This window comes from Nicotiana tabacum, chromosome 6 (assembly GCF_000715075.1).
Source record: "Nicotiana tabacum cultivar K326 chromosome 6, ASM71507v2, whole genome shotgun sequence".
NCBI lineage: Eukaryota > Viridiplantae > Streptophyta > Magnoliopsida > Solanales > Solanaceae > Nicotiana > Nicotiana tabacum.
In genome coordinates this window covers 165997774-166024485 of record NC_134085.1, presented here as the reverse complement: position 1 = coordinate 166024485, position 26712 = coordinate 165997774, and the positions used below count along the sequence as shown (strand labels likewise).

At 36.8% G+C, this 26712-nt stretch overlaps 2 protein-coding genes across 3 annotated transcripts; both read right to left on the bottom strand.

The window, feature by feature from the left end:
* Positions 1-841: 841 nt before the first annotated feature.
* LOC107797349 (ribonuclease J) lies at positions 842-14216 on the bottom strand. 2 transcript variants are annotated; one of them, XM_016620231.2, is made up of 18 exons: positions 13935-14216; positions 13259-13487; positions 12793-12916; positions 12253-12309; positions 11306-11497; positions 11136-11213; positions 9213-9395; positions 9029-9109; positions 8015-8080; positions 7845-7937; positions 6264-6389; positions 5421-5534; positions 3919-4014; positions 3713-3810; positions 3182-3633; positions 2334-2419; positions 1968-2246; positions 842-1507 (listed from the first exon to the last, which is right to left on the bottom strand). In XM_016620231.2, exons 1-18 carry the CDS (start codon positions 14038-14040, stop codon positions 1412-1414), a joined length of 2556 nt encoding a protein of 851 aa, XP_016475717.2. In that variant the 5' UTR covers positions 14041-14216; the 3' UTR covers positions 842-1411. The 2 variants fall into 2 exon arrangements, with proteins under 2 accessions (XP_016475717.2, XP_016475718.2); XM_016620232.2 differs by lacking the exon at positions 13935-14216 and having other exon boundaries at positions 12807-12916.
* A 987-nt stretch (positions 14217-15203) lies between these two features.
* LOC107797351 (SWI/SNF complex component SNF12 homolog) lies at positions 15204-17858 on the bottom strand. Its single transcript, XM_016620234.2, has 2 exons — positions 16067-17858; positions 15204-15756 (listed from the first exon to the last, which is right to left on the bottom strand). The coding sequence occupies exons 1-2, from the start codon at positions 17581-17583 to the stop codon at positions 15684-15686; spliced, it is 1590 nt and encodes a 529-aa protein (XP_016475720.1). The 5' UTR covers positions 17584-17858; the 3' UTR covers positions 15204-15683.
* Between the last annotated feature and the right edge of the window lie 8854 nt (positions 17859-26712).

The following is a 26712-nucleotide window of genomic DNA, read 5'->3' as shown; positions in this document are numbered from 1 at the left end:
GTTATTTTTAGAAAATATTTCCCATTCACAAATTATGTCAGGGGTTCAACTACCTGATATAAATAATTTCGACCGATAACTAAAAATAATCTTTGCCCTTTTATCTTTTAACATAATTAAGATAGAGAGTAGAATCGCAAATAGTTTAAGATTTAACCCTAACAATAAAATAATAATCTGCTATAGTCAATTAAATAATATCAATAATTCAAATAACTTAACTCTTACATATAGGGGCAGAGCTAAAGGGAGGAAATGGTGTTCAATTGAATCCCTTTCACCATCATAAGGAAATATTCTAATATAGTGGTAAAGGTAGTTAAAAGTCATTTTAGATCACATTTTAAAATTCTAGTTGTGGCGCTTCAATATTTTTTTAATCTTTTATTTTGAATTTCCTCGTATAACTTTCTAGCTCCACAAATGCTTAAATATATATTCTATTTATATGTACTTTTTTCTTTTTAACGTATGCACATGGATAACTTACCCTTGTAAGGAGTTCAAACTAAACCACGAACTTCATGTTGCCTCGGTGTGGACATCTGGACAATAAACAATTTATCTACTAGTTCCTAACATGATATAATTCACTCAATATTCACTAGACGACAATAAAACCAAGATATAGGCCTACCCTTGAATAATTAATAAAATTTTAATTATAAAAAGCTTCTTATGAAACAAAGAGACACTACAATAATTTGCATAATTTAGGAAATATGAATTATGATTGATGGAGCTATGATTTCGCCCAAAACAACTTAGAAGAACTCGTACCGTCTGATGCAATCAAACCTCAGGAGTACGATAATATGTTACTATACCAAGAATTAACTAATTTGGAAGAAATTTTCTATAAATTATCGCCTTCTACCTTTTCCTAGGTAAAGCAATATCCTACATCCCATCTTCAAGGCTTTCAATGGTATAGTACATCATGCAATACGTGATAAATAGTGCCTAGTAACCTACAAGTACCCCAAATCAAATGTATGCTAACTCTTCTCATCAAAATCTCGACAACTTTTGAGCCACTTCCAACGTAAGGTTTTTGTCTATCCTCCTATTTGATGAAATTGAAACTTTAGGCAAGTGCTTTCTAAATACATGTGTTTCATGCATTCAGCGTGACAACGCTTCTAACCCCTAAAATCACTAAAAATATTGCAAAATTTACCAGCCTTCCACCAGCTTATAAGGACACCTAATAAGTCAATCCCTCCGCCACTGGCTTCATTTGAAGAGCCTGGCAACAGCTTATCAAGAGATGCCAGTACAAATGATGAAGTCTTGAGTCTGCATTTTTAAGGGTGCATCGGTCTCTTTGGATAAATCTAACTGTCCACAATTTCATATCCCACCAATGAAGAATTACCTCCACAAACACTAGCCTCAATCACACATGCAATCATTTCTGGGCCGTCGCCTCCAAATCAGACAAGATCTCATTCATCTCCTCAAAGTAAGGCCATTTTTCCTGGCTTTTCTTATCACTCTTGCTTTCCTGTTACAGAATAGCAAAAAACTGTTAAAAGTAGGCATCTTATCACTCGATTGAGGAAGAACTTCCAAACATTCAACAAGGTACGCGGTGAAAGGCGAATCTTCAACTAAAAGGAAATATACAAATATTCCATGTGTGTCTATTTTGTTTTTGCGGTCTCCATTTTTCCTACAATTCAAGAAATGGATAATCTTATTTCTCTCCTTTTTGTCCTAAGAGGTCACAACACACCATAACAAAAGGGTATCTATCCCTTTTTTCACTTCTATATCCGCAGAAAAATAAATAATGTGACATCCTTCAGGAAAAAATTGTTCTGAAAAGGATAGTCATTTAAAATGCATGGTTTTATGGTTTTATTGTGATATATTATTTCTCCCAATAAAGTTTGAGCATGCTAACCAACACTACCAAGTAAATATACACGCGCTCAAGGATGAAACAAAAAAGAAACACTCACCTCATACTTTTGAACTAGAGAAGCCCAGAGAGATTTACACTGCGCAGGACTTCGATTGACTTCAGTAGATAGTAAGTTTGAAGATATCTCTTCCCATAGTGCCATTCGTCCTCGAACAACTTGGAACCTGCTGTGGAGTTCCCCACGCAATTTTATCAATTTCTTTATCTCATCATGTTTCCATCTGTTCCTCTTCAAAGGCTTGGAAGATTTCATCATAGATTCTGGAAAGCCAGAATCAATTTGAATGCTCTCTTCTCTGGACGATTCCGATTCCTCCTGTGTCAAAGCACCAAAACTACCTTCTTGTAACTGAGCAAGTAGTTATGATGATACAAATGGCTTCAAAGAATCATCTAATAATACCTTGGTGGTAGAATATTCATCCCTCGAGTTTGAACTTGAAGTAGTTGCTCTGTCGTGTGTAAGTCTCTCAATATCCATATCATCACCTGTGTGACGTAAAAGTTAAGGAAGAAACGACATCAAATTTAGAGCATGCATTGGATGCATAAGATATAGTCATATCAGAAGACGAAAACCAACAAGCAATTTCCGATGCAAGATCTATCCACCCACTAATGAAATTATCTTCTCCAGAAAAGAAAATAAAGGACACTACTTTCATGATGCACAAGCATACTGCAAGCCAGCAACTGCACAATACACTTTAGACATTGAGAACATATAAGGATTCGATTGTGGAGAGCAGAAATCAAGCAATCAGGTTCTGGGGAAAACTTTTGCAGACCAAAAAGGCCAAAGTAGTATCACAGTGTGAGAGTGGTAGAACCAAATATCTCTTCCGTTTCACCCACTACAGTGCTTCTAAATATTGGAGCAACCCCTTTCAGCACTTGTTATGCACATGACAAATGCTAACACAACAAACTATAGTTAGTTGATAACCCGTAATTGCAGTACATGTGTGACCCTAACACACACACACACATATATATTGCTTAGTGATGTTCTAGTTCTACTCAAAATTATTATATACCCACATGAATAGCCAGCCCCACTGCCCTACCACCTAGGCTATTGGTCCATTTTGTGAATGTCAAAGCAATTACATTAAGAGGATCACAAGCATACCAACACCGAAGATGATTACTATGAATAGCATCTTATTAGATTAGAAAACCACGGAATGCATTGGAAAGAATTACTGAGAAAAATTCTTTCATTGTAAAGAAACATTAGAGGAACAAAACCTTCCACTTGCTCGGCTGCATCATCAATTGGATAGCCAGGGCCATGGCCTTCTTCTGCACGTGCCTCACTTGCCTGTTTTCCTTTCTGATCTTCATCCATTACATTCCTCAGTGCTGAAATTCCAAAACCAACATGTGATTTTCCAGAAAGTTTTCCATTGATTTCATCAGCCAGGACTCCTGCAGGATTTTCGAAGGCAATGGCAATAACCTCAGGTCTTTTACTACTGTACTTCCGGACCATTTTCCTTAGAACTTCAGACACAGTTCTTTCCATGTGCGGCAACGGGCAACTCAGCGGACAGCTTGACAATGCAGCATGTGCAGCTTTATGAAGCGCATCCAGAAGTTTCCCTTTGTCAAGCCACAAGCAGCGTGTGGTGATTCTTATTTTTCCTTTCAAAGCTTTCTCTGTCGCACCATCCGTGGATTGAGGACGTAATATTTCCATACTGCATTAGAGATATCTTACAAAGTTCAGTATCACAAAGTGGACAAGTATGTCATGCATCAGAAGCTTTAGAAGTTTACCTGACCACTATAATACCATCGGAAGCAATTCTTTGTCTCTCATCAATACAAAGTTCAGCAGCTGTACCAAATGCTTTGTCACCATCACTATACATCAACTGCCAAAAAAAAATTACTAGATCAGTGTCATGACTGCACATAACAGCTTAAACTAGCAAGCAAGATTAAAGACTGCAGTCTTTGTGTACACAATGAGAGAGTAACACCTGCAAATTCTCCTTCCCTAGGGAAATGAAACCATTGGATAGAACTTTTCTGTTCCTCAAATGGGAGACTCCAAGCATCTCTCCGTTCTTGATAACCTATTCACACACGGTTACAATAACAGAGGTCACTTTAAATAAACATTGAGAATGAACTGAGAAGGCTTGACAACAATGCTTAAAAAGCAAGCAATTCGACAAAATGATCCCCACTGCATATAGTTCCCAATGCTTGGAGCCCTTTTCTCCCCTTTATCCTTCTTCAAGTCTATATATTCATGTATTTTAGGAAAAATTAAAAATCACAAAAATAAATAGGTTTATACTTTTTGCATCCCTTAGTGAGAAGCTGGAAACTGAAATATGAGTGATAAAACAGAACTTGGTCAGCTTAGATCCAATTCAGTAAGAGAAAATCAGTCGAAATAGTTTAATCCTTTAATTAGAATCTTTAGACTTTAGGACCACAGGGTCACAGAAATGTTAATGGAGCAGAGAATTAATTACAACTGTTGAAACAGTTAGCTAAGTTCTAAGCCATTGTAACATATTGGATATCAGACAAACTTCCCTCAAACAGTATATCTAGCTTTGGTAAGATCTGTTCTCTGACAAGGGAGGTATAGTCTAGTGGAAAGGGCCATCAATCTCTAACCATGAGGTTGGGCTTCAGTTCACCAAGGAAGCAAATGGGAAAAGTCATTGTTTGGCTCCTGGGCAGGTGGGTCTGGGTTTGACGTTTACAGAATCTCAAAAAATAAGAAAATACATAAAATGAAAATCTGTCACATTCTGGGCCTAAACCAGTGAAGATATCCACTTCTGACCCAGACATCATTTCTAGCCAGAGATGAAGGGCACTATATGAATGGACTTTCAATCCGGATTTTCCGTGCAAGCCTACTGCCCAGCTCCAGCTGGAAAAGATAGAGGACACAAATGCAACATATTCAAGGTTTAGGTTGACCTCTAGAATAAAGATACAAGAGATGTTTCTCATCCATGATTGGCATCTACATCTAGAAGCTCACAAGTTAGCCAAGTGCCCCAAAAAGACATCAAGACCTGAATGTTGGAGTTTTGTGAAGTGATGCTGGAATTCAGAAATCTTAATCGAGCTTCCATAATTATGGGTGAACTGAAGAAGAAATATTAAACAAAAGAAAATGAACGAGTCAAGTAGCAGCATAGTGGGCATGTAGAAACAAAGCGAACTGGTTTTCATCAATTCATTATTGTTTTAGAAAGCAGGAGAATTGCAAATCTTGAGAAATCCAATGGCGAGCATACACCTCGAGCAAACTCCCAAAAAGACATGCTTCTATCATGACACTGTTTCCTAAAATAGTGAGAATACCATTATGGATAAATCTTCCCCTCATTGTCTCAAGAAGATATTCCTATAACACACCTCAAATCCAATGGCTACAGGTCTATACAATTTGAAGGTACTTGGAGAAATAAGCATTATCAATTAAACATCAAAACAAAACCAAACTACTTACAGCCGTGTGCCGAATTCCAGTTGATTTCCCCAATAATTCATGCTCTTTTAGGAATAAGAGCTCGCCATGGATTGGAAGAAAATGTTGTGGCTTCACAATCTTCAGCACTTCTTCCTTCAAACAAGAAATCCAACTTCAACATTGCAGCTTAGAACATTAAGCATGAGGTCGTAAAGAAGAATGGCAAGAAAATTGGTCAAAAAGATATAAGGAATCAGTATTGTCTCATGCTCAGGAAAATAATCTGAGAAACTGGTATTCTTAAAATTTGATACGATATCTAATGTCTTCCCCCTTCCTTTGTTATTCTAAAGCATAAAGATACATAAAAATGTAAATCATAACCCCCCCCCCTACCCCTCCGCTTCTCTTCCACATATCTTTCATCCACGGACCAACAATGTAGAACTTCCAAATATAAGTCAACTTAAGAAACAGTACCCGCAGTGCGGTTCACTCACCCATTTACATCACTTACCCATCCCTCAGACCTTTTCCCTTTTCTAGTCACAATATGATGAAAAGAAACGCACATGATCTTGTAACCAAGTTTTTATTTCGCTTCTATTAAGTGGAAGCGAGAATGACGCCTAGATCGCCCTTTAAGATGGGTGATGAAAGGAAGTCAACTAAGATCTACCAGGTATATTTGTACTAGCTTCTACAAGCAAAAGAAATAACTCAAGATAAAGTCATGATTAAATGGGCCTCGAGAGATCAACAGAAAGAACCATTATCATAACAGTCAGTGTAATGCAGTATGCTTGAGATTAGAGAATTAACCCCCAAAAAAGGAAGCTTTACTCCCTAAAATATAAGAGTGCACTTAAAAGAAAACTTTACCAGCTCTTCACGATGAGCATGGCCGGATGTATGCAGCAGCTCATTCTTTCCCATCACTATTGTTGATCCAATATCTGATATACGGTTTAACATTTCCATCACCCGGGTCTCATTACCAGGAATCACCTATAAGAAAAATTGTGCAGCTGATTAAAGCAGTACAACAACATTATCAATTATTTATCTGCAAACTTAGACTTCCAAAGAACACCTCAAGGAATCTTTCTTTTGAATAGTTTCAAAAGTGCCCGAAAGCACAAACAAAATAAAGAAGATATGTTCCTAAGCATTCATCATATAAATAGGAAAAAGAAATTAGAGAAAAAAAGATATTCAAAGTTACCAAATATAGTTTACCCTAACTTGTGCATCAAATGAAACAGAAGGATACAAATCAAGTCAATATCCTTTCAATCCTCCTTACACAAATTTATCCCCAAAAGGACCATATTTTGCTCCTTTTTCCAAATGTTGATTTCACTTTTCCTATTTTTGTTTGGTATTGGAAGGAAACTCAGCAGCACAACATCATTTTCAAATGCAATAACATAGAGTTTGAAAGATCTCACCGACAACGAGGCCATGGGTTCAGACTAATGAAAACTCCAATACTTGATGTGAAAGATTTTGAGCATCCAATCCAAAACCCCAAGGTCATTGGTAGAGTAGTCTGAAACCTTTATAAATCTCTTTGGAAGCCCTAATACAACTCATGTGGACAACTATCTATCTCAATACCCTCAGACACGTGTAATCTGATTTTGGCGTCCAAAGTGTACCAGATTTACGAATATGAGAATGAACTTATAAAATGTTGGCTCTTATACATTATATAAAATAGTCTAAGCACCCAACCCAAGATCTTAAAGGCATGGTTTAAGTAGCCCAAGACCTTTATAAACCTCTTTGGAAATCCTTATATGATTCCATGTGTGCAGCAATCTATCTCAGTATTCTATCTACCAGAATATTTTAACCAACATATAGATGGGTGCAGAAAAAACGTTAGTGTGTATCTACATGCAATAATTCATATACCAGTGACAATTTACTGCATCAACTACCACTAATCCTAAGTTGTATTGGACTTATGATACTATTCAGCTCGCTAAGCAGGAAATTTATGGTTCACTTCATTTACAGTAAATGCTCTTTGCAAAGCTACTAATCAACAAAACCACGTCCTTTCATATGGCAGGGATTTTTCAAAAGCATATAAACTTCATTAAATGACAGGAAGCATAACATGGTGATGACAAAGCACAAAGAAGGGCTACCAGAGAGTTGCTACAAACACCAAGACTAAAATTCCTCAACTATTAGTACATGGGCTGCAAGGAAATAAAAAAGTTGGTAGAAGAAGAGTGAGAATAAGATTCTTCTCTTTAGGTGGGCATGCATGTATCAAATAGTCTCTTGTTGGAGTCAGAACTAGGGCATAAAAAGATTAAAGCTAATATGCCAAAGTCAAGACACGGATGATCTTAATTGATCAGATACATCTGATGAGAATAGGACTCCTAAGAACGAATTTGTCATGAACGAAAAATTCTCATTGCCTTGAGTTCTACAATACATTACCTTGGCTGAATACAAAACTATATCTTCTTTGTTTAATTTGAGTGAATGACTACTTCCATATGACGCAAGATTCAATGCAGCACGAGGTTCTGCCTGACACACCAGCAGACAAGGTTACATATTTTCTAATTGAAGCCTGAAAAGCTGGCAAACGCATCAACAATACTTACTTGAGAACCTGTTGTCACAATGAGTAAATCTTTTGGGGCATAAGCATCAATATCTTCCACCTTTACCTGAATTAGATGTGTGGGATGAAATTAGAATAAGACTAGTAGATTTACAAGGAAAAAATTTAGGAAAATAGGCATTGTTACATATTGAAAATATCCTTCCTTATATCACCAGATGCACTCCACAGATTGAACAATGATATCATACAAAAAATCTGAGTGATACTCCTCACTAAATAAATGTTCAAGGTGTTTTTGCTCCCTCTATCCTCCGACTCAATTGGGCAAGACATTAGGTCTAGGTTGTTCAACTTCAATCACAGTAGCAGATCCAAAGAGAAGACAAAATTTAACGATGTTGTATGATAAGGAATCTGAACCTCCATCTGCCATCCCCATCTCCACCCCAACCCCTGCCCCGGAAGATCAGAAAAGAAGAAAAAAGAAAAAAACAACCTCAACGTGTTCTTTTTCTCTCTCAAGGGCCTTTGGTGCTTGGCTAAAAAGTCATGTTGTTCTATTGACTGCCATGTTATGGTCATTTGTTATCACAAAGCCGCATACAATCTATTAAGCTATACCATCGAGGAGGTGAACCTGGACTAGAAGTATCTCTTAGGCCTTCAGATCACCAAAGTGTCCTATGCATATGATGTCAACAGATATAATTCAGGGGTGATGATGGAAACAAAGTCAATTTTGCCGCATAACAAATATTGCGATAAATTCCGCATCTCGCCTTAGACAATCAAATAAAAACTGAGTTATTTAATCCTCGCCTTATCTTTTAGCGATTTTACACAGCACTCCACCATTTATATTTTATATCATGGTTAACATTTACGACTATGGTATAGAAAAAAGATGCAAGTCGAAACTGGTACGCTTAACAGTCTTTGGACAATTAGGCATGTCACTTGGCATAATGTGTCATGTGGCATATCAGAGTCATTGCAAGCAGATAAAGTATGTCCTCCAGTCAAAAGAGACCTTGACAATTTAGGCCATTACCAGAGTTGATGGATCTATTGGTGCCTTTCCATCTTTCCATGCAGCGTCAAGATATGTCCTCAAGGACATGCCGACAAATACCTATTAAGCAATCATGTTATAATCTGAATCTGGAAAACAGGAAAAAATAATCTAAACAACACTATAATGTCATGAGAACGTATTCGAATGAGAGACTGCATACCAGCTTTCTGCCAGTCAAGTCAGCTGCAGCTTTCACACTGCCAAGACGATGAATATTTGATGCAAACTGAGTAGTGATAACCCTTCCTTTGGCAGCCGAAATGTGCCTCAGGAGCGAATCTGCAACTACAGTTTCACTTAGTGTCCTTCCAGGGGAAAGGACATTTGTCGAATCACTCATCATCTGAAACAAAATACCCATCAATAATTTCTTTTAGGTTGCTCCAATCAACAACATATCCTCCATGTTTTACCAGGCATGTAGTTGACTTTTTAGAATGAAAAGATATAACTAGAGGTGTATGCACATAAAGCAAATACGGTTATGGGATTGAGAGAAATTGGATATCAGCTCCTAGCCCCGTGGAAAAAAAACCAACACCATATCCAAAAAATATGTACATGTACGCAAACTTGAGAACAAGAGACTTTATCGAACACAAACATAGTAAAGAAAAACATAAACAATTGACGCATGAGAGACCAAGAGAGAAGATTGCAGCTCAAGAACCTAACAAGGGGTAAAAGTAACACTACATTTGAGGCAAGCAATGAGATGATTTACAATTGTGGAGCAAAGAGCTAGTACAATTAAGATAACATGGAGTACTATATGCATCACATGTTCAAAGTAAACGTACCAAAATATAAAACAAAAAGACATACTATTCACAGTTCAGAAAAGTTAACAACGATGAAATTGTGGTGTTAATCTAATTCAAGAGGAATTTTCAACACTTTTAGGCAAATCTGCATGTAAAGAGGGAGAGACTGAGCCCAAAGAGCAATGTGGGAAGGGGGGGAGGAGAGCACAGTGGGAGCATATACATCATAGCTATGCATGTATGCACTTAATAAGAGAACTAAGAAAAGCTCAACAATACTGCATAATTGCAGGATAGTTGTACATACAGCTGAATATTCAAAGGAAAAACAAAGGACTTCATAGGAGAGCATTTAAGGAGAAAATACAGACGTGCATGTACATTTCATCTGACTGAATAGCAGTTACAGTTTACTAGTAGAGGAAGCAAATAGTAAATAGACTCTTGCTGACCATACACTCTTCAAGCCCCTCAAATATATGATACAAATATATATATATATATATATATTTATTTATTTATTTATTTAAGGTAGTTTCAAGTACCTTGGGTCGGTTATACAGGGGGATGGGAAGATTGACGAGGATGTCACACACCGTATAGGAGTTTGGTGGATGAAGTGGAGGTTAGCATTTGGAGTCCTGTGTGACAAGAAAGTGCCACTGATTCTCAAAGGTAAATTTTATAGAGCGGTGGTTAGACCGGCCATGTTGTACGGGGCTGAGTACTGGCCAATTAAGAACTCACATATTTAGAAGATGAAAGCAGTTGAAATGAGTATGTTGAGGTGGATGTGCAGGCTCACTAAGATAGATAAGATTAGGAATGAAGATATTCGAAAAAAAGTGGGTGTGGCCCCATGGATGACAAGCTGCGGGAAGCAAGTGGTTAATGTTGAGTTCACTTCACACTACTCTTTCATTCCTCTTAGTGCAGGACTTTATCTACTGGTTATTGTTTTGCTTTTCATCTATTTTCTGTTTCTGGTGTTGTTGTTCTTTGTTCTATGGTTTCTATTGATGGTACTGATATATTGCCTCTTTTCGTCTTCTTGAGCCGAAGGTCTTTCGAAAACAGCCTCTCTACCCCTTCGGGTTAGCGGTAAGGTCTGCGTACACACTACCCTCCCCAGACCCCACTAGTGGGATTTCACTGGGTCGTTGTTGTTGTATTTAGCAACTGTTAACTCTTTCAATAGTACCCCACTATATCGAATGTAATCTAACATTACACATTATTTCAATAGATTGAACAGAGTCATTCTAAAAGTAGTAAGTTTAATTGAAAAAAGTAAATTCCACAATAAGATACTACCATACCAAAGTAACCCCCTCTTTTGACAGTTCCTCAAGGCCCTCGCGATCAAAAACCTTTCCATCAAGTGGTGACTCATCTATCTGTCAAATACAGAATACTCATAATCCTAAGATAAAGATTATAAATCTTAATAGTTTCAGATAACTTATAACGAGGATGCAGAATGCAATACCTTCCAGTCACCTGTATGGAGGATGGTACCATCGGAACAACGTAGAACTATCCCACTACAATCTGGAATAGAATGAGTAACCGTTATAGGTTCTACCTCAAACGGCCCAGCAGTAAATTTCCTTCTTGTTTTAAATACCTTAAGCCTAGATGGAACAAATATCCCAAATTCTTTCAGTCGCTTCTTAATCAGCTGCTTGCAAGAAAAACAGATACTTAGTTCAACAGATATTGATATGTAACACTGTTGAAAAGTTTAAAGCAAAAGGAACATGATGCTCTAAGAAATAAGTATCCAATGGTAGGTATTGGTGTCTCAAATCATGTATTACATGGGTATCGGATTATACTCCAACAAAATTAAAAAAGCCTTGCAGCCAGTTTGATAGTTTTAGTAACCACTTGACCTTGTTTCCTAATAGCAAAAATGAAGAGAACAAGGCACCCACACTAATAGAAAGGAGAAAAGAAAAAGCAGAAAAAAGAAAAGAGAAAAAAAAATTCCAAATGGAGATAGGAAGGCTGAAGAAAGAAAAAAACAGAGCAACAGGTAGAGAAAGAGATAAGAGGGATCAAGGATAATAAATAGAATAGATGAGAAGGCAGTTTCACTTTATCCTATTTGATGAAGATAACAATGAAAAGACAGAAGGTGCAAGATTGAAGAGAAGAAAATCAAGTAATTTCAGATTCTCCTTTCTTGGTAGGAGATACAAGAAGAAAGACTTACGTTCCATTACTGGATCTAAAGGATAAACAGACTTAGTATGATTTCACCTATTTGGTTCTCAAGGACAGAATTTCAACTTTGACTTAAGATGTCTCCTTTCCTTATCTTGAATAAGGCTGACTTTGTTTTATGGCTTTAGTCTTCAAATTACCACATATCCCTAGTGAACACAGGAAATGCTTACAAGCAATCAAAGAACTCATAGGATCGTAACGAACCTCCATTGTGAACGATGATGCGAAAATTGGTGTGTGAGAATCCAGAGCAGGAATTACCTGTTTGGATAACACTGTTAATGCAAAACAAATAGTGCAAAAAGCATGCAAGCATATTTGCTTAATTCGAAAAGCATGCAAGCATATTTGAACATTAAACAAGAGGAACTGGAGTGCCCAGAAATATATTCCGTGCATCAGCAAAAGCTAATTCCAATAAAGGGGAGACAATCAATAAAGAGGCATGGGGCAATGAAGAATTAAAGATGCAATTTTTTACTAAACCTATCAAAGAAAGGGCCTTCTTAGAAGCACAAGAACTCTAGGTAGCAGGAAAATTTTTATGACACAGACTAGTCACTTAGAAATATTAGAAGTATGATCTCTTTAACTTAGATCTTGCGGGTGAGTTCATTGTCCCTCATATTAGAGAATGATCTGCTTTGTACTTGGATTCCCAATTATCCACTGACACATCTACGCAAATATATCCAGTCCACCAGTACATATAAGAAACTGAATAGCTTAGAATAGAAACTTTACCCATGGCAACGCACCAATGTGGTCTTCATGTCCATGGGTTATAACAACAGCTTCAATTTTGTGGCTCCATTTCTTTATGAATGTTGTGTCAGGAATAATCTTCTGGACACCAAGGTCTTCATAGCTGAGTTGGACATCCAACAAGATCCCAAGTCAGTCCATGACAAAGAAATAAGGATAAGGTAACTAAAATTCAAAGTCGAAAGCAGCTAGCCCCATTTAAGGAAATAAATTCTTTGAACGGATTATCCTCATAGGAACTATTAACTTAAACATAAAAGTATAGAGGATCTTTCAGTAGGAAATGATGACGGATCCTCTGGACCTCCACCATCAGATTAATGACTAAAGCAGAAAGTGCAATCAACGAAGACTCATTAAAGGATGATTCCACATAATTTTCTACACAGCAATATCAAAATAGATTGTTAAAAAGTTGCATGAAAGACCACTTTGTAACACCTACCCTGGGAACATTATTCCAGCATCAATGAGAATATAACGATCATAATTTCCAACAAGCATGCAATTCATCCCAATTTCTCCCAGACCACCAATAGGAAGAATACGTAAAGGTGGGCCGTCAGCCCCTTCATAGAAGTGCTCCATCCTTCGCTGGACAGAATCGTCAATGCTTCTTCCAGCGCCCTCAGTTTTTGCAGGTCTTCTACGAGGACCTTTTGATCCACGCACACCTGAAAGGGCATCAAATTCCAACCATAAACAGAACAAATAACTTTTAACGAAGTTCTGCTCAACAACACCTTACCAAAAAAGCAAAGTTCTGCAAATTGGATTTACATCAATGCTGGTAATATGTAAGAACACAATGTACTCACAGGTAATGCAAGAAAAGGTACAATATCGATATATGTTTGTAACTGTAAGGAGAACATATATCCAACTACAGCTGTAAATGACTAGAGGATATTCGGTGAAAAATAAATTAATTGTCTCATTTGTCTTGACAACAAAAACGAAAAATTTAAACTCAAATAATAAGAACAGCAACCAGTAATTGGAACCAATTTGTATCTAATACTCAAAACAATCTCACAAAGCAGGACTTTAGTATTTTTCATTACTTCAACTCAGAAATAAACCAAAAAAGGGGAAGGAGGCAATGCAAGAAAGCCACGTACCTATAGTAGAAGAGGAAGGAGTATAGCAAGAAATGTAACGCTTGCTAGGGTTTAACTGATGGCATAGTTTGTACGGACATAGTGAAATAGCGCTGAAAGCGGCCATGTGAACAAATAGTACTACTCCGTAACTATTAGAGTAACTCCCGAGTAAGCATATAAATGGCTGACAGAGAAAGCTATGAAGGAATTCGAGAGCTTATTCTGCTAAAGGTTTAATGGAGAGATAAAGGGGGAGAAGAGGATTTTGTTAGCTCACACTAAAGAATTGAATGTGACCGTAAAAATATCTTTCTTATCGTTTTGGCCTCTCCTATTCCAGGCGACAAAGATTAGAGGGATGATGGAATGCACGTGCCTACGCTATAGTACAATGGTACTTTTTATTTACTTGAGAGGAAAAAAAACAAGTAAATGCATATGTAATTAATTATTGTTTGTCTATCCGAGAGAGATTTGGTTTTTTGTTTTCTTCTATACAATTTGTAACAGGTGAAGATCATTCCGGGGTAGTTTGGTACGCGGACTAAATTATCTTAAATCCCTGGACTAGTGAGATAATATAATCCGAAGTTTGATGGGATAAGGTGAGATAAGGTGGGATATCATGTACTCTTCGGTCCACAATAAGTGATCATTTTACCTTTGGCATAGACTCATAGAGAAAAAAATATGTATTTACTAAATTAACCTTAATTAATTGTTACCTTGACGCATTGGAATATGTAAATAAGGGCAAATTTTGAAAAAATAAAATTAATCCTTTCTTGATTATGTAAATAAATATTTATTTTGGACCAAAATAAAAAGGTAAATTGGTCGCTTATTGTGGACCAGAGTAAGTATTAAGAATGAGATTAAATGTATACCATGTTAAATTTATACCATCAACCAAATATGATATAAATTTAATCTCACATATTATCCCACCTTATACCGCGTACCAAACGACTTCATTAACAACTAATGAATTATTATCTCCAAAATAACCAATAACATGACATTCTATTGAACTACAATACAATAACAATAACATACCAAGTGTGATATCACAAGTGAGGTCCGGAAAGGGTAAGATATTGGCAGACCTTGCCCATATTCTTGTGTGAGATAAAGATTGAATTGCAATACCCAGATACTAATTATCCCATATTCTTGTGTGAGATAAAGATTGAATTGCAATACCCAGATACTAATTATCCAACTTCAGAGAAAATAAAAGGAGCATAGTAGAATTTTCATCTCTTTTTTTCGTTCTGCTTCATAGTAGTATTAAAATTGGAATATCCATTAACCTTCTTACCAATTACAACAAGCTGGACTACAATTTGGTTAAAAGAACTGGTTACAAAAGAAAAAGCATTTACGTGCCTACAAAACTTGTCTTGGTAGTGAGCTTGTTATGACCAATTTCCTGTTTCAGATACATCTAATAAAACACCAAAAAGCCAAGAATGGCCAAACTACAAAAAGCTGAAATGCTGTGAATTGTACTCCATCCATTAAAATCAAAGCATTCCTGAGGATGAAATTATTATGACAAGGCCAGAGAGTAACCATTTGCTCGCAGTTCGGCGTTATCCTTTTCTGAGGATGCAGTTGACAAATCCCTAACACATACAAGCCCTAATGAATAACACTCTTTTGCCATCAGCGGAAGAATACTCTTGAGCAGATTATATAGTATACTGCTATAAGATCCCCCAGTTTCTGTCGGACATCCTTTCGTCCTAAATGGCTTGACAAGACCTATTTGCTTGCAGAATGGTCAGTGCCAGAAGCATGCTTGCGATTCAGGTAGCGGATGACGGCATCTTCAGTCCTGTATGGTGCACATAAAGTAGGTTAGATGATCTGAAAAGTAACCGAATGTAGGTTAACTTAGACAGATCAATCAGAAAGGTTCAATGTTCAAACAAAAGCATATACTATCATAATGATGGATAAATGGAAATCATGTTTTAGCCCGCTGCATTCTGATTACAAAATCCTCCCAAGGTTAGATCAAAGATGTTCACAGCAACAAAGTACCATGATAACCATCTATTTTTCCTTTTGAAAGATAGAGTATTGAACACAGAGAAGTTTATACACAACTAGCATGAAGTATGATATTTAGGAAAGAAGTTTACCAAGACTGATTGTAGAATTCAGAACGTCGCTCCATTTCTGCATCACGGCCAGAATCTCCAGAAACAAGCTTAAGATCTCTGGCTTGAGACGCAACTAATGCATTAATAAAATCGGCAGGTGACTGACTAAATCCAAGAAAAAAAGCTCGCCTTCTTTGATGTTCATGGATTTTCTTTATAGCAGTAGAAATAGCTTCATCACATGCATCAATCTCCTTGTTCTTCTCTAAACTAGATAAGAAAGTGGACATTTCCTTCTGCAATGTGAAGGGAACATCAACCAGTACATCATAACAAGTGTTACCAGCTGGGCTACTTCCAGATAGCTTAATCCTGTGCTCCAAATGAATAGGTTGAGGGGCAGTCAGATGCGGATTAATCTTTTGGGAAACCAGGGAAAATTTCAATTTTTCTTCTCCAAAAACCTTCCTGAGAGGCGGATCACAAGTGAACGAGGAGGTGTCATCGGATATCTGTAGCTTCCTACTTTTTACATAGTACCAGAGAGCAGCTAAAACTCTCGCTCGTGTCCCAACCTCAATACCAAGAACCTCTTGCAAAGCAGGCGAAAGTTTAAATTTCTCAGGCATATAATTCATTTCCAGTCTGATGATTGCTGTAAAATCCTTATCCCCTTTCCTCTTAATCTCAAAACCATCATGATGCACTGGTGCTCGAGAGCTATCCCACAAGATTACATGGTTATCAGGATATAGACTCTGATCCAAGTAAACAGTAATTTTCTTAAAGAAAGATGAAAACTTGGGGTAAGAAACACCCGATTTCTGCTCCATTTCAGACGCAGGACGATCCGGCCCATCCCCCAAGATCCTCCCGAAAATCTTAATAGACCAAGAAGGTGGCTCAGCAGTTTTGCTCTTGGAATCAGCTGGTGGTGTCTGATTTGTGGAAGTGTTGAATACATAAATCCTGAGGGTCTTTTGGACATGCGGAGGATCCTTAAGGGATTCCAACATGTCGATCTTCTTTCTACAAAGAGCAGCATCTACACGAGCCTCGAGTTCAAGCAACTGAGAGTAAAGCACAGACTCGGGCAAATTCGCAGCCACTTTATCAGGTATACACTTATCAGAGACTTTACGCTTTTTTCTACGCACAGCAGGGGTTAATTCCATAGTCTTTAAAGGTGAAGCAGTTGCTTGGCCATGACCAGAGGAACCAGCAGCACGAGAAGTCGGTCTCTGGAGCACTTTTCTAGTACCCCCAGTAGTATTGGGTGTGGAAGTAGCAGGGGATGAGACACCAATATTGGTATTAACCCCTGAAGTGATGAAATGGCTAAAGGCCTGAGCTTGGCCTTGGAATTGAGCATGAGAACGTTGAGATTGTGGTTCGGATAATTGAAAATGGCCAGGGAACTGTGACGCACGCTGTGCGTGTGACTGAGAGAAAAGATGTGGTGCTGGTTGATTATGGTTCATGGGCATAGATTGAGGTATTTGCATTGGCCCTGAATTTCCTAAACCAACATTCCTAACTGTGTTGTTATTATTCATAGGAAAATTCTAATTAAGAAAAGCTACAAAGCAGAATGTGAAATCCTATACTCGTCTGCAAAATTAGGGTTCCTTTTTCAAGTTTAACAAAAAAAAAATCTTTTTGAACAATTACAGCTAACACAAAAGGAAGGAGGAACCTGAAAAGGATTTCACCGGAAAAAGAGTGAGGTTGCCGGCGAAAGAGACGGAAAGGAACAAGTTCGCCGCCGATGGAGTGGTAACCGGTGGTCGTTCAAATGCTTTAGCCCAAGTGCAGCTCGACTATTTTTCCAAAAAGCTATTGGAAATTGGCAGGCCCATATCTATTAACTAACATTTGAGTGTAAAAAATTTAACGGATCACACTATTTGGTCGCCTCATTTAACTTATACCTATTTTTTTTAAAATTCTAACTTGTACCCACTTTTTAAATAACTTCAGTCTCTTTTCTCCTCCTCCTTCTCCTCCTCCGTTTTGTTCTTCAAGTTACAAAACAAACTGGTATTTATCTCCAGAAGCAACGCTGCTTTAGTTATAAGGTCAATTTTTTCTAATTGAACAATTCGGCAGTTGTACTTCTGCTCCAAATTTACAGTAAATTAGTCTTAGGAAAAAGTTTAAGTTACCAGTAGGATGAGCTGTAAAATTTTGGAGTTTTTGTATGTTTATTCGTGTTTGAACTGAGAAGATATACACTATTTTTCTTAAAAAATCACTGCTAATTGTGGTGCTTCAGCTCTAGAGCTGAAGTTCGCCAATTACAAAACAAAAACTTCGGCTCTAGAGCTTAAGTTCGCCGGTTACAAAAACAAAAACAACAAAAACTTCGCCAATTAAAAAACAAAAAACTTCAACTCTAAAGCTGAACTTCAGGCTCGGCTACTAGAATGCTGAAGTTTTGTGTGATTGTCTTTGTTACTTCAGCCCCGCATGCTGAAGTTATGAGAAAAAGTGAGTACGCTTGCAATTTTTTTGCAAAACGGACACAGGTTAAAACGTGACACAAAAAGCGGGTATAGATGCAAATGCTCCCATTTGAGTTGACGAGAATTTATTTGTGTGTTGGGGGCCCAACAGAACCCAATAATTCCTTTTAAAGGTTTACATTTTTAATAATGAAAGAATTATAATATTTAAAAAGAATTATATATTGTGAAATTATATGATCTCAAAGCGGGCGGGTCAGGTCGGATATGGGCGGGTCGAAAATGGATAATATAAAAATAGATAAATTATCTGACCCGACTCTTATTTAATATAGATAAAAAATGTGTTAATTGGCAGATAATATGAATAACATTATCAACTTCTTGGAACCCATAATTTGAGTCTTTACAAATATTAAAGTTAAACTCATTAGTTATTCATTATTATCTATTTTCTAAGTGGGTAATATGGTTTTATTCATATTTGATCCGTTTTTAAAAAGTTCATTATCCTCATTTTTTAGTGGATAATATGGGTGGATAACTATTTTTTTTTCAATGTAAATATTCTAGTATAATATTTACATTCATATACACTATATGAAACTATATTACCCTGCCTACGCAAGTCTTACTATAATTACATATAATATACCCAATTACCATCTATGTACAATTTAAGGGAATTAATGATAATAATTAGTGTCCTAAAATCACTCTAACGTATCTTCCACTCACCCCACCCCACTCTACCCCCCACGTTTCTCTCTCCACATCCCACCCCCTCCCCACGTATCTTGCACTCACTCACGATTTTCTCTTCACAAAATTCAGAATCCATCTATTAACGCCTATTTCCTCTCTTCTTCCATAAGCATTCTAAATTTTTACTCTCTTCTTCAAAAAATCACCTCCATAAATGTCTGTGCTTAGCTTTATTTTCAATGAAGAAGAAAATAGCTTCAAAGAACAGACCTAAAGAAGGCAACAGAGTCAATATTCCTACATTTGATTTAGGTGTTTTCTTAGAGAATTTACCCAAAAAAATATTATTTGTTTGAATTGGGCGTTGTTGCAAAGTATTGAAAATTCTCTCTATGTCTCTCTCTATCTTTCAATCCCTAATTTCAGTAATGTAAAGCAAAGAAAAAGAGAGCATCAATTCCACCATTGACAACAATTAAAAAACTTTGAAGCTTTGAATTCGAATTTGGGTTTTCAAAAACCATTATTTGTTTGGATTGGGTGTTGTTGCAAACAATTGAGAATATGGTTTGAAGTTTATATCTCAATTTTGAGGGTGTTTTGGTGAAGATTATACTTGATTTTGGCTGAATTTCAGATTGAAACTCGAAGAAGAGAACAAGGAGACATGATATACATTATATTTACGAAATTGTAGTAAAATTGTAGAAAAAATTGTATTCAGTTGTTTATATATATTTTTGTATTTAAATATTATATGAAAGTTGAACAATATTGTATAAAAATTATATTTAAGTTGTATATAACTGGGTAAAAATAATGTAGATAAGTTGTATAATATATAATTAATTATATGAAATTTGTTTTACTATGTATAAATCAGATACAAAATATACAAAAGACCTATTATATAAAAATTGTATTTAAGTGATATGATATTGTAGTTGTATATAACTGGATAAAATAATATATGAAAATTGTAGATAAGTTGTATAATGTATAATTAATTGTATAAAATTTATTTTTACTATGTATAAATAGATGTATGAATATATGAGTGTTTTCCACATTTTCCACAAAGAGACTAAGAGAGGTGACCTTAACAATTTAAAATGAAGTAGAAAAAATAAATTCCTGGCACATGGCATGAACTCTCTAATCATCAACTCTTTCAATAACTTGAGAATTTCAAAAATTCCAGACATGCATTACCGTACATGAACTGGTATGTTTCTTTTCACCTTCTATTGTTTTCCTCACTCTTTTTAGGGGCCAGTCATTTATTACTGGGGGGTTTGGGGGGGCGTGTTGATTTTCAAAACGAAAGGAGGACTCAGGAAAATAATTAATGTACTGATTTCATTATTTTGGAGGATATAATGCCCAGTTGCCTTCCTATTAAAGAATGATATTAAAACAGAAATCCCCTCTCCTCCCCCAGGTAAAGTGCTTGAGTTCTTACAATTTTTCTGCAATTCAACATCATTTCAATTTGCTTTGGTAGGATACTCAAAGAACGTTTTTTAGGAAGTTCATATGAAATTATTGAAGCATTCGGTTCTAATCCCTTGATTGGAGAGGAGGGGAGAGAGGAGAGAAAAAAAGAAAAAGAGTGTAATTAAATCTCTTGATTGAAGGTACAAATAATGGATTTGGTGTGAGCACGTGATTTTTGCCCCCTATAAGAACTACTTCCAAAAATTCAAAATAAAATAATTTTTTCTTTGTGTGCAATTTTGAGAATTCGCGTGGCATTTTTTTTGGATAATTATTTGTATTTTTTTCTGTGAATGTTTATTCTATTTTTAAATACAAAAAATATATATGTTGCATTTGCATTTACGATTTAGTTTTGCAATTTAGGATTAATTAAACAGTAATTTATTTTACGAAAATGAAAAATCGAAAAAATAATGTACTTCGCATTTTTAGTGTCTAATGTCAAAATTGTGTGATTATCTTTGTATTTAATTTTGTGTGATAATTATTATTAAGGGTTAATTAGTATTTTTCTAAGTTAATTTTGGCTTTACAATTTATTTTAGAATTTTTGGTAATTAGGAATTAAAAAAAATAAAGAAAAAGAAGAAACAAGAGAAGAAAAGTTAAAAATCGGACTGGACCAGTTTTAAAAGAAAGGTTCAGGCCCAATGTCACACCCCATATCCAGGCCCAACCGGCCGGTCCAAGAGACCATACCAGACGACGCCGTTTCGTCGCCAATCAATCTCAACCGTTCAATCACCCAATCCAACGGTCCAAGATCCCCCTCCCATAACCCGTCTCTAGCCCGATCCGCTTACCCCGAACCATACCCGCCCCAGCTAAGCCTAAACGACCCCGTTTGGCTTAAGTGACTTAATCTGGACCATTGGTTCCCATCATCCAATGGCCAGATTAATTAACTAATTTTGATATACCAAACACCCCCCCCCCCCCCCCACTCGTCTCTCCAGAGACCAAAACACACACCACCATACACCACCGCCTTCCGCCCACCGAAAATCGCCCACGGCGACGGACGGTGGCCAAACAACCCCAAAATTATACCCCTGAACCATCAAACCATCCCCTCTCCGAATCCACGCTTATTTTTCTTTGAATCACCCCCCGAGCCCCTCGAATCTTCGATCGAAGATCCTCGTCCCAAAACCTTAGCCTGTCCGTTTAACCCCAAAAGCACACCCAATAATCCCCTTGACCTCCTCGTCGCTAATCCATAACCAAATTGGCTCGAATCCGAGTAAAACTCGTCGAATGGCGGATCTAGGGTTCAACGGTTTGAGACTGTTTCAAAGCTGTCAGTAGGGGTGGGCATCGGTCGGTTCGGTTCGGTTTTGAATATTATCGGTTTTGCCTATCGGTTATCGGTTTACAAATATCATAACCCGATAACCAAACCGATAAGATATTGGTTATCGGTTATCGGTTAATCGGTTATATATCGTTATCGATTCGGTTATCGGTTTACCCGATAACATAAAAACAACTAAAAAAAATTGCAATATATAAAACAAAGAAATCAAACTGCCAGAACGTGTAAACTGCCAACTTTTGTTGTTTCTTAACAAAAGCACGCTCCCACTTCTGTGCAGTATCTACTGATGTCTGGCGGAGAACTGGTGGTGAGTCTTGCGTCTTGACTCTTGGGGGCTGCGACGGAAACAAGAATGAGACTGAGAGACAAACGACTGAAGACTGAAGAGTGAAGAGGGAATTAGGAAAATAAATAATCCTTGTATATACTTAAGGGTAAATTAGTAAATTACATCATTCTTATTGGGTTATCGGTTTTTACCCAATAACAAAAATGCTAACCGAGCCCGAACCGATAACCCAATAAAAAAAAATGAACCCGTTACCGAACCGTTAACCCAATAACCCAATACCGATAACCCAATAAAGAATTAACGGTTCGGGTTATCGGTTTTACCCGATTTACGCCCACCCTTAGCTGTCAGGGTTGAATGGGTTCTAGTTAGTATTATAAGCCTATTTCTGACGAAATAGACGTGTAATGCTAACTAGAACTCAAGTTCGAAAGGGCATGTTGGTGGGATCTGAGAAAAGAACAGTAAGTTCTTCTTAGCTTCTTCTTTTCCTTTTTCTATATATTTATTTGTTTGTGTTAAGTTGTAATTAGTCGTTTCTTTAGGTTTTTAGTTTAGGTTAGTTCTTAATCCAGTAAATATTCCGCCTCTTTTTCTGATTCTGGTCAAATTAAATACTCCAATGTTCGTTTGAGTAGTTCAATCGATTATTCGTTTGCCTAAATTAGGTTCATTGTAACTCGTCTTTGTCCGTTATTTTCTCCTTTCTCCATCAGACCATTTACTTAGTCCACTTTTCTTCTGTCAATTAATAACATATGTTATAAATAGTTTCGTCGATTAATTCATTCTTGTTTGTAGACCAGTAGTTTTCGTCAAATGGTTTGATGTCGAGTGTTATATGTACTGATCCTTAGACACTTAGCTTCAGGGCTCATCGTTAGTATGCTTTCTGCTCCTACATCTTTGTTTTAATGCTATTCATTTAATTTGAGTTTCGAGCTTAAACTGTGGTCTGAGTTTGATGAATTGAATCCTAAGGTTGTCATGTTCAGGGTCTGATATGAATCTATCATTGGTTTAAATTCAGTTTTGGTGTGATAGTGTTGATTAGGAGTTAGTTTCATGTGGTTAATTAGTTAATTGTTATGTGGATTGGTTATAGATGATGGGTAGTAATCACAGGGGTTTCAGGGGATAATTTGGGACTTAAAAGTTTGAAAGTGGTTAGTTTAAGTGTTCTGTCCAGTAAGTACTAATGTAACATTAAACTAATGCATTTGTTTAGTAGTAGTGGGGAACAAAACATAATAGCATGGGGAGGCCTAATGGGAATGTAATTAAAGTATGTACTATCCATAACCATTGAATTAAATAAAGAAAAGACAAGGGTTAGTGGGGAACAAGTGAATCAAAAATAGAGCAAAACATATAGGGGTGGGGTTCTAGAGAATATCATGGGCAAAATATGCTTAATTAATGGGTCTGAGTGCTCCTAAGAGCTGGAAAAGGGGCTGTAGTTTGCGTATAAATAAAGGGATTTTTTGGAGGAAGAGAGATGGAGGAAGTTTAGGAGATAAGAACTTCAGAGATTAAGAGATAAAAATAAAAAAAAAAAAAAAAAAGCGGCTGGATTTCCAAAATAAATCATTGTTCCATTGAACATTTTCTTGGATTTTTGAGTTTTTGAATTTCTGAAATGGTGTCTGATCCTGGGGTTTGAAGTGACCTGAATTTGAGTCTTGGAAAAGGTTTTAGCTTAAAATTTCTGCTGGTTGAACACTGTTTCATTGGTTTCACCTTGGGTTAGTTTCACTCTTTCAAGTGATTGAATCTGAGGTCATATGTTGTGCTGTCTACTGCTGCTACTCTCACTCCCTCTGTTACTTTGCTTTTCAGGTATTCCCTGACTCTATGAAAGATGAGATGCAAGTGTGAAAGTTGTAATTGCCTGATGATTCTATAAATGAATATTGTTCCCTTAATCATAAATGTTAGCTATTTTCTTAGTATTTCTGAAGTTAGTGTTGTAGTGTAACAATGATTAACTTACCTATTCATTTTTGATATAGTAGTAATGTAATGTTTCCTAGGAAATTCACGTTGCATCCTGTCTTAATGAGAAACATGAGGTCTAATAGTCTGTTCAGGTGTAAGTAATTCAGAACATTTGAGACCATTTTGTGTATGTGGACTATTGGTTATGCTATCCATATCTAATAGTATAAATGTATTCATTCATGTGGTTAAGCTCTGTTGCTTTCAACTCTTAAGTTATCATATGGGTTTTTAAAAGGGTTGAGGTGTGTTCGATTAAAAATGGTGATTATTTATTCCTAAAACTGAAGTCTTAGGATTGATATTCTAATTGGTGCACGCCCATTGATGCTTAATAATTAAGTATATGTATTTGCTTGAAAAATAAAGTTTGGCTTGATTAAACATGCAAAGGTCTGGTTGTAAGTTTGAGTCGAAAGCATATGGATCATTGTGATAGGAATCACAAATTAAACCAAGTTTGCTTTCATGCTGGCTCAATTTGTCAATTCACGTTTACAATTACCAATATGATTTCATGTTAAACAGAAGCCATAGTTTATTTTTTAAATTAACTTGAGGTCATTTGAATTGGGTGGATTAAGCATTGAGTTAGTTTGAGGTAATTGTGAATTAAGGCATATGTACAATGTCGTTTTGGGGCCAAATGGATCGATTGGTCAAGTAAAGGCATAGTGGGCATCGAATTAGCTTTATAAAACTTGGGAATGGGATTCACTCGGCTTGCTTTAAATAATCTGATGCTTGCAAGTTTAAGGACTCGATCTGGAGTCCTGCCTCCCGCTGGTGCCAGTTTTCCCGAGGATTTGGGCTCATGATTGGGCCTGAGTTGGAAATTAGTTGCTTCTCTTTATAGGGCTGGTGGCTCGAGCCCAAGAGAATCCATTTTCCCGATTGATCTGTTAATTTAAAGTTAGTTCAATTCCTTAAGCCAAATCTTTGATAAGTCTTCCCCTTCAATTAATTAGACTCCCTATATGAATTGGATGAGAGCCATACTAGGTGACACACACAGTGTATGGCCCTCGCAATTTAATATAGAAGCCTCTTGATTAAAATAAGTCGAGGCGCGCCATGCCAAACAAAAATGACAGTTTCATGACCCTCGTTCAATTAATTTTATTTTAATCCTTAGAATCAAAGGCGTGTCATTTAGTTGAACTTCTGTGGCCCTCGCAAAGTTGCAAATGCGTAGTTGCTTTAGGCACGTCATAAAATTAATTTCCTAAACTTGGGTGTGCATTTATGTGACCCAAATCCAAATCTCAACGTTAGATAAAATGTGTCGAGGACTGCGGGTGCATTTTTGTGACGTGGTTCGAGACATATTTTATATGACGTTGCAATCTTCCTTTAAAAATGAATAGAAGCGGTTAAAAAGTTAAAATTGCACATAGGATTAAACATGTTCAAAATCAGATAATTAGGCCAATAATAGCAATTAAGCGACCGTGCTAGAACCACGGAACTCGGGAATGCCTAACACCTTCTCCCGGATTAACAGAATTCCTTACCCGAATTTCTGGTTCGCGGACCGTAATACAGAGTCAACTTTTTCCTCGACTTGGGATTTGAACCGGTGACTTGGGACGCCATAATTATCCCAGGTGGTGACTCTGGATCTTTTAATAATAAATCCCATTTTGATTGTCCTTTAATTGGAAAAACTCCCTTATATGCCCCTTCTGGAGGTGTAGGTAAAAAGGAGGTGTGACAGCTCTGGCGACTCCGCTGGGGACCTGAACCCAGAATCTCTGGTTCAGGGTTCAAAATTCGAGCTTAAATGAATTGTTATATTTGGCTTTATTTATTATCTGATTTTATTACATGTTTGGGCCTAATGTACTAAATGTTATTTTTTACCGCTTTGATATTATCTGAATTGTATATATAAACTGCTACGAAACCCATCTCTTCTCCCTCCTGAGGAGTGCACGCTGGTCGTGACTTCTTTTTGTTAGTGTCAAATCCCAAATGGAACGAGGTTCGGACAAGTTGCAAAGCCGAATGATCTTTTGGTTACCGGTATGCAGCCCCCCCTCGGCTCGAGTTGTCCGCTCGGGCAAGCCAGGTCTAGAACAAACAAATCTGGGTTTTTAAACCTAGCATAACAATACCTCATGCCGGATCCCTAATAGGAACGTTTGTTTGCGTCATGTGCATTTTGACTTTGGAGACTCAACACAGGGGGTGGGTCTGTCTAGGACAGGTGTACAAAAAACGAATAGACCATCCTGATGCATCCTACTTGCTACTTGTACATTTATTTACTTCGGATTTGCATATTGACCGGCTTTGGAATGAAATGAGAGAATTTAGGAAAGAAATAGCAGTGTAGAGGATTAAAAGAGTGAATCACGCGTATAAAGAAAAACCAGTGTCCAAATAGCACTGAAACTCTGCCGAA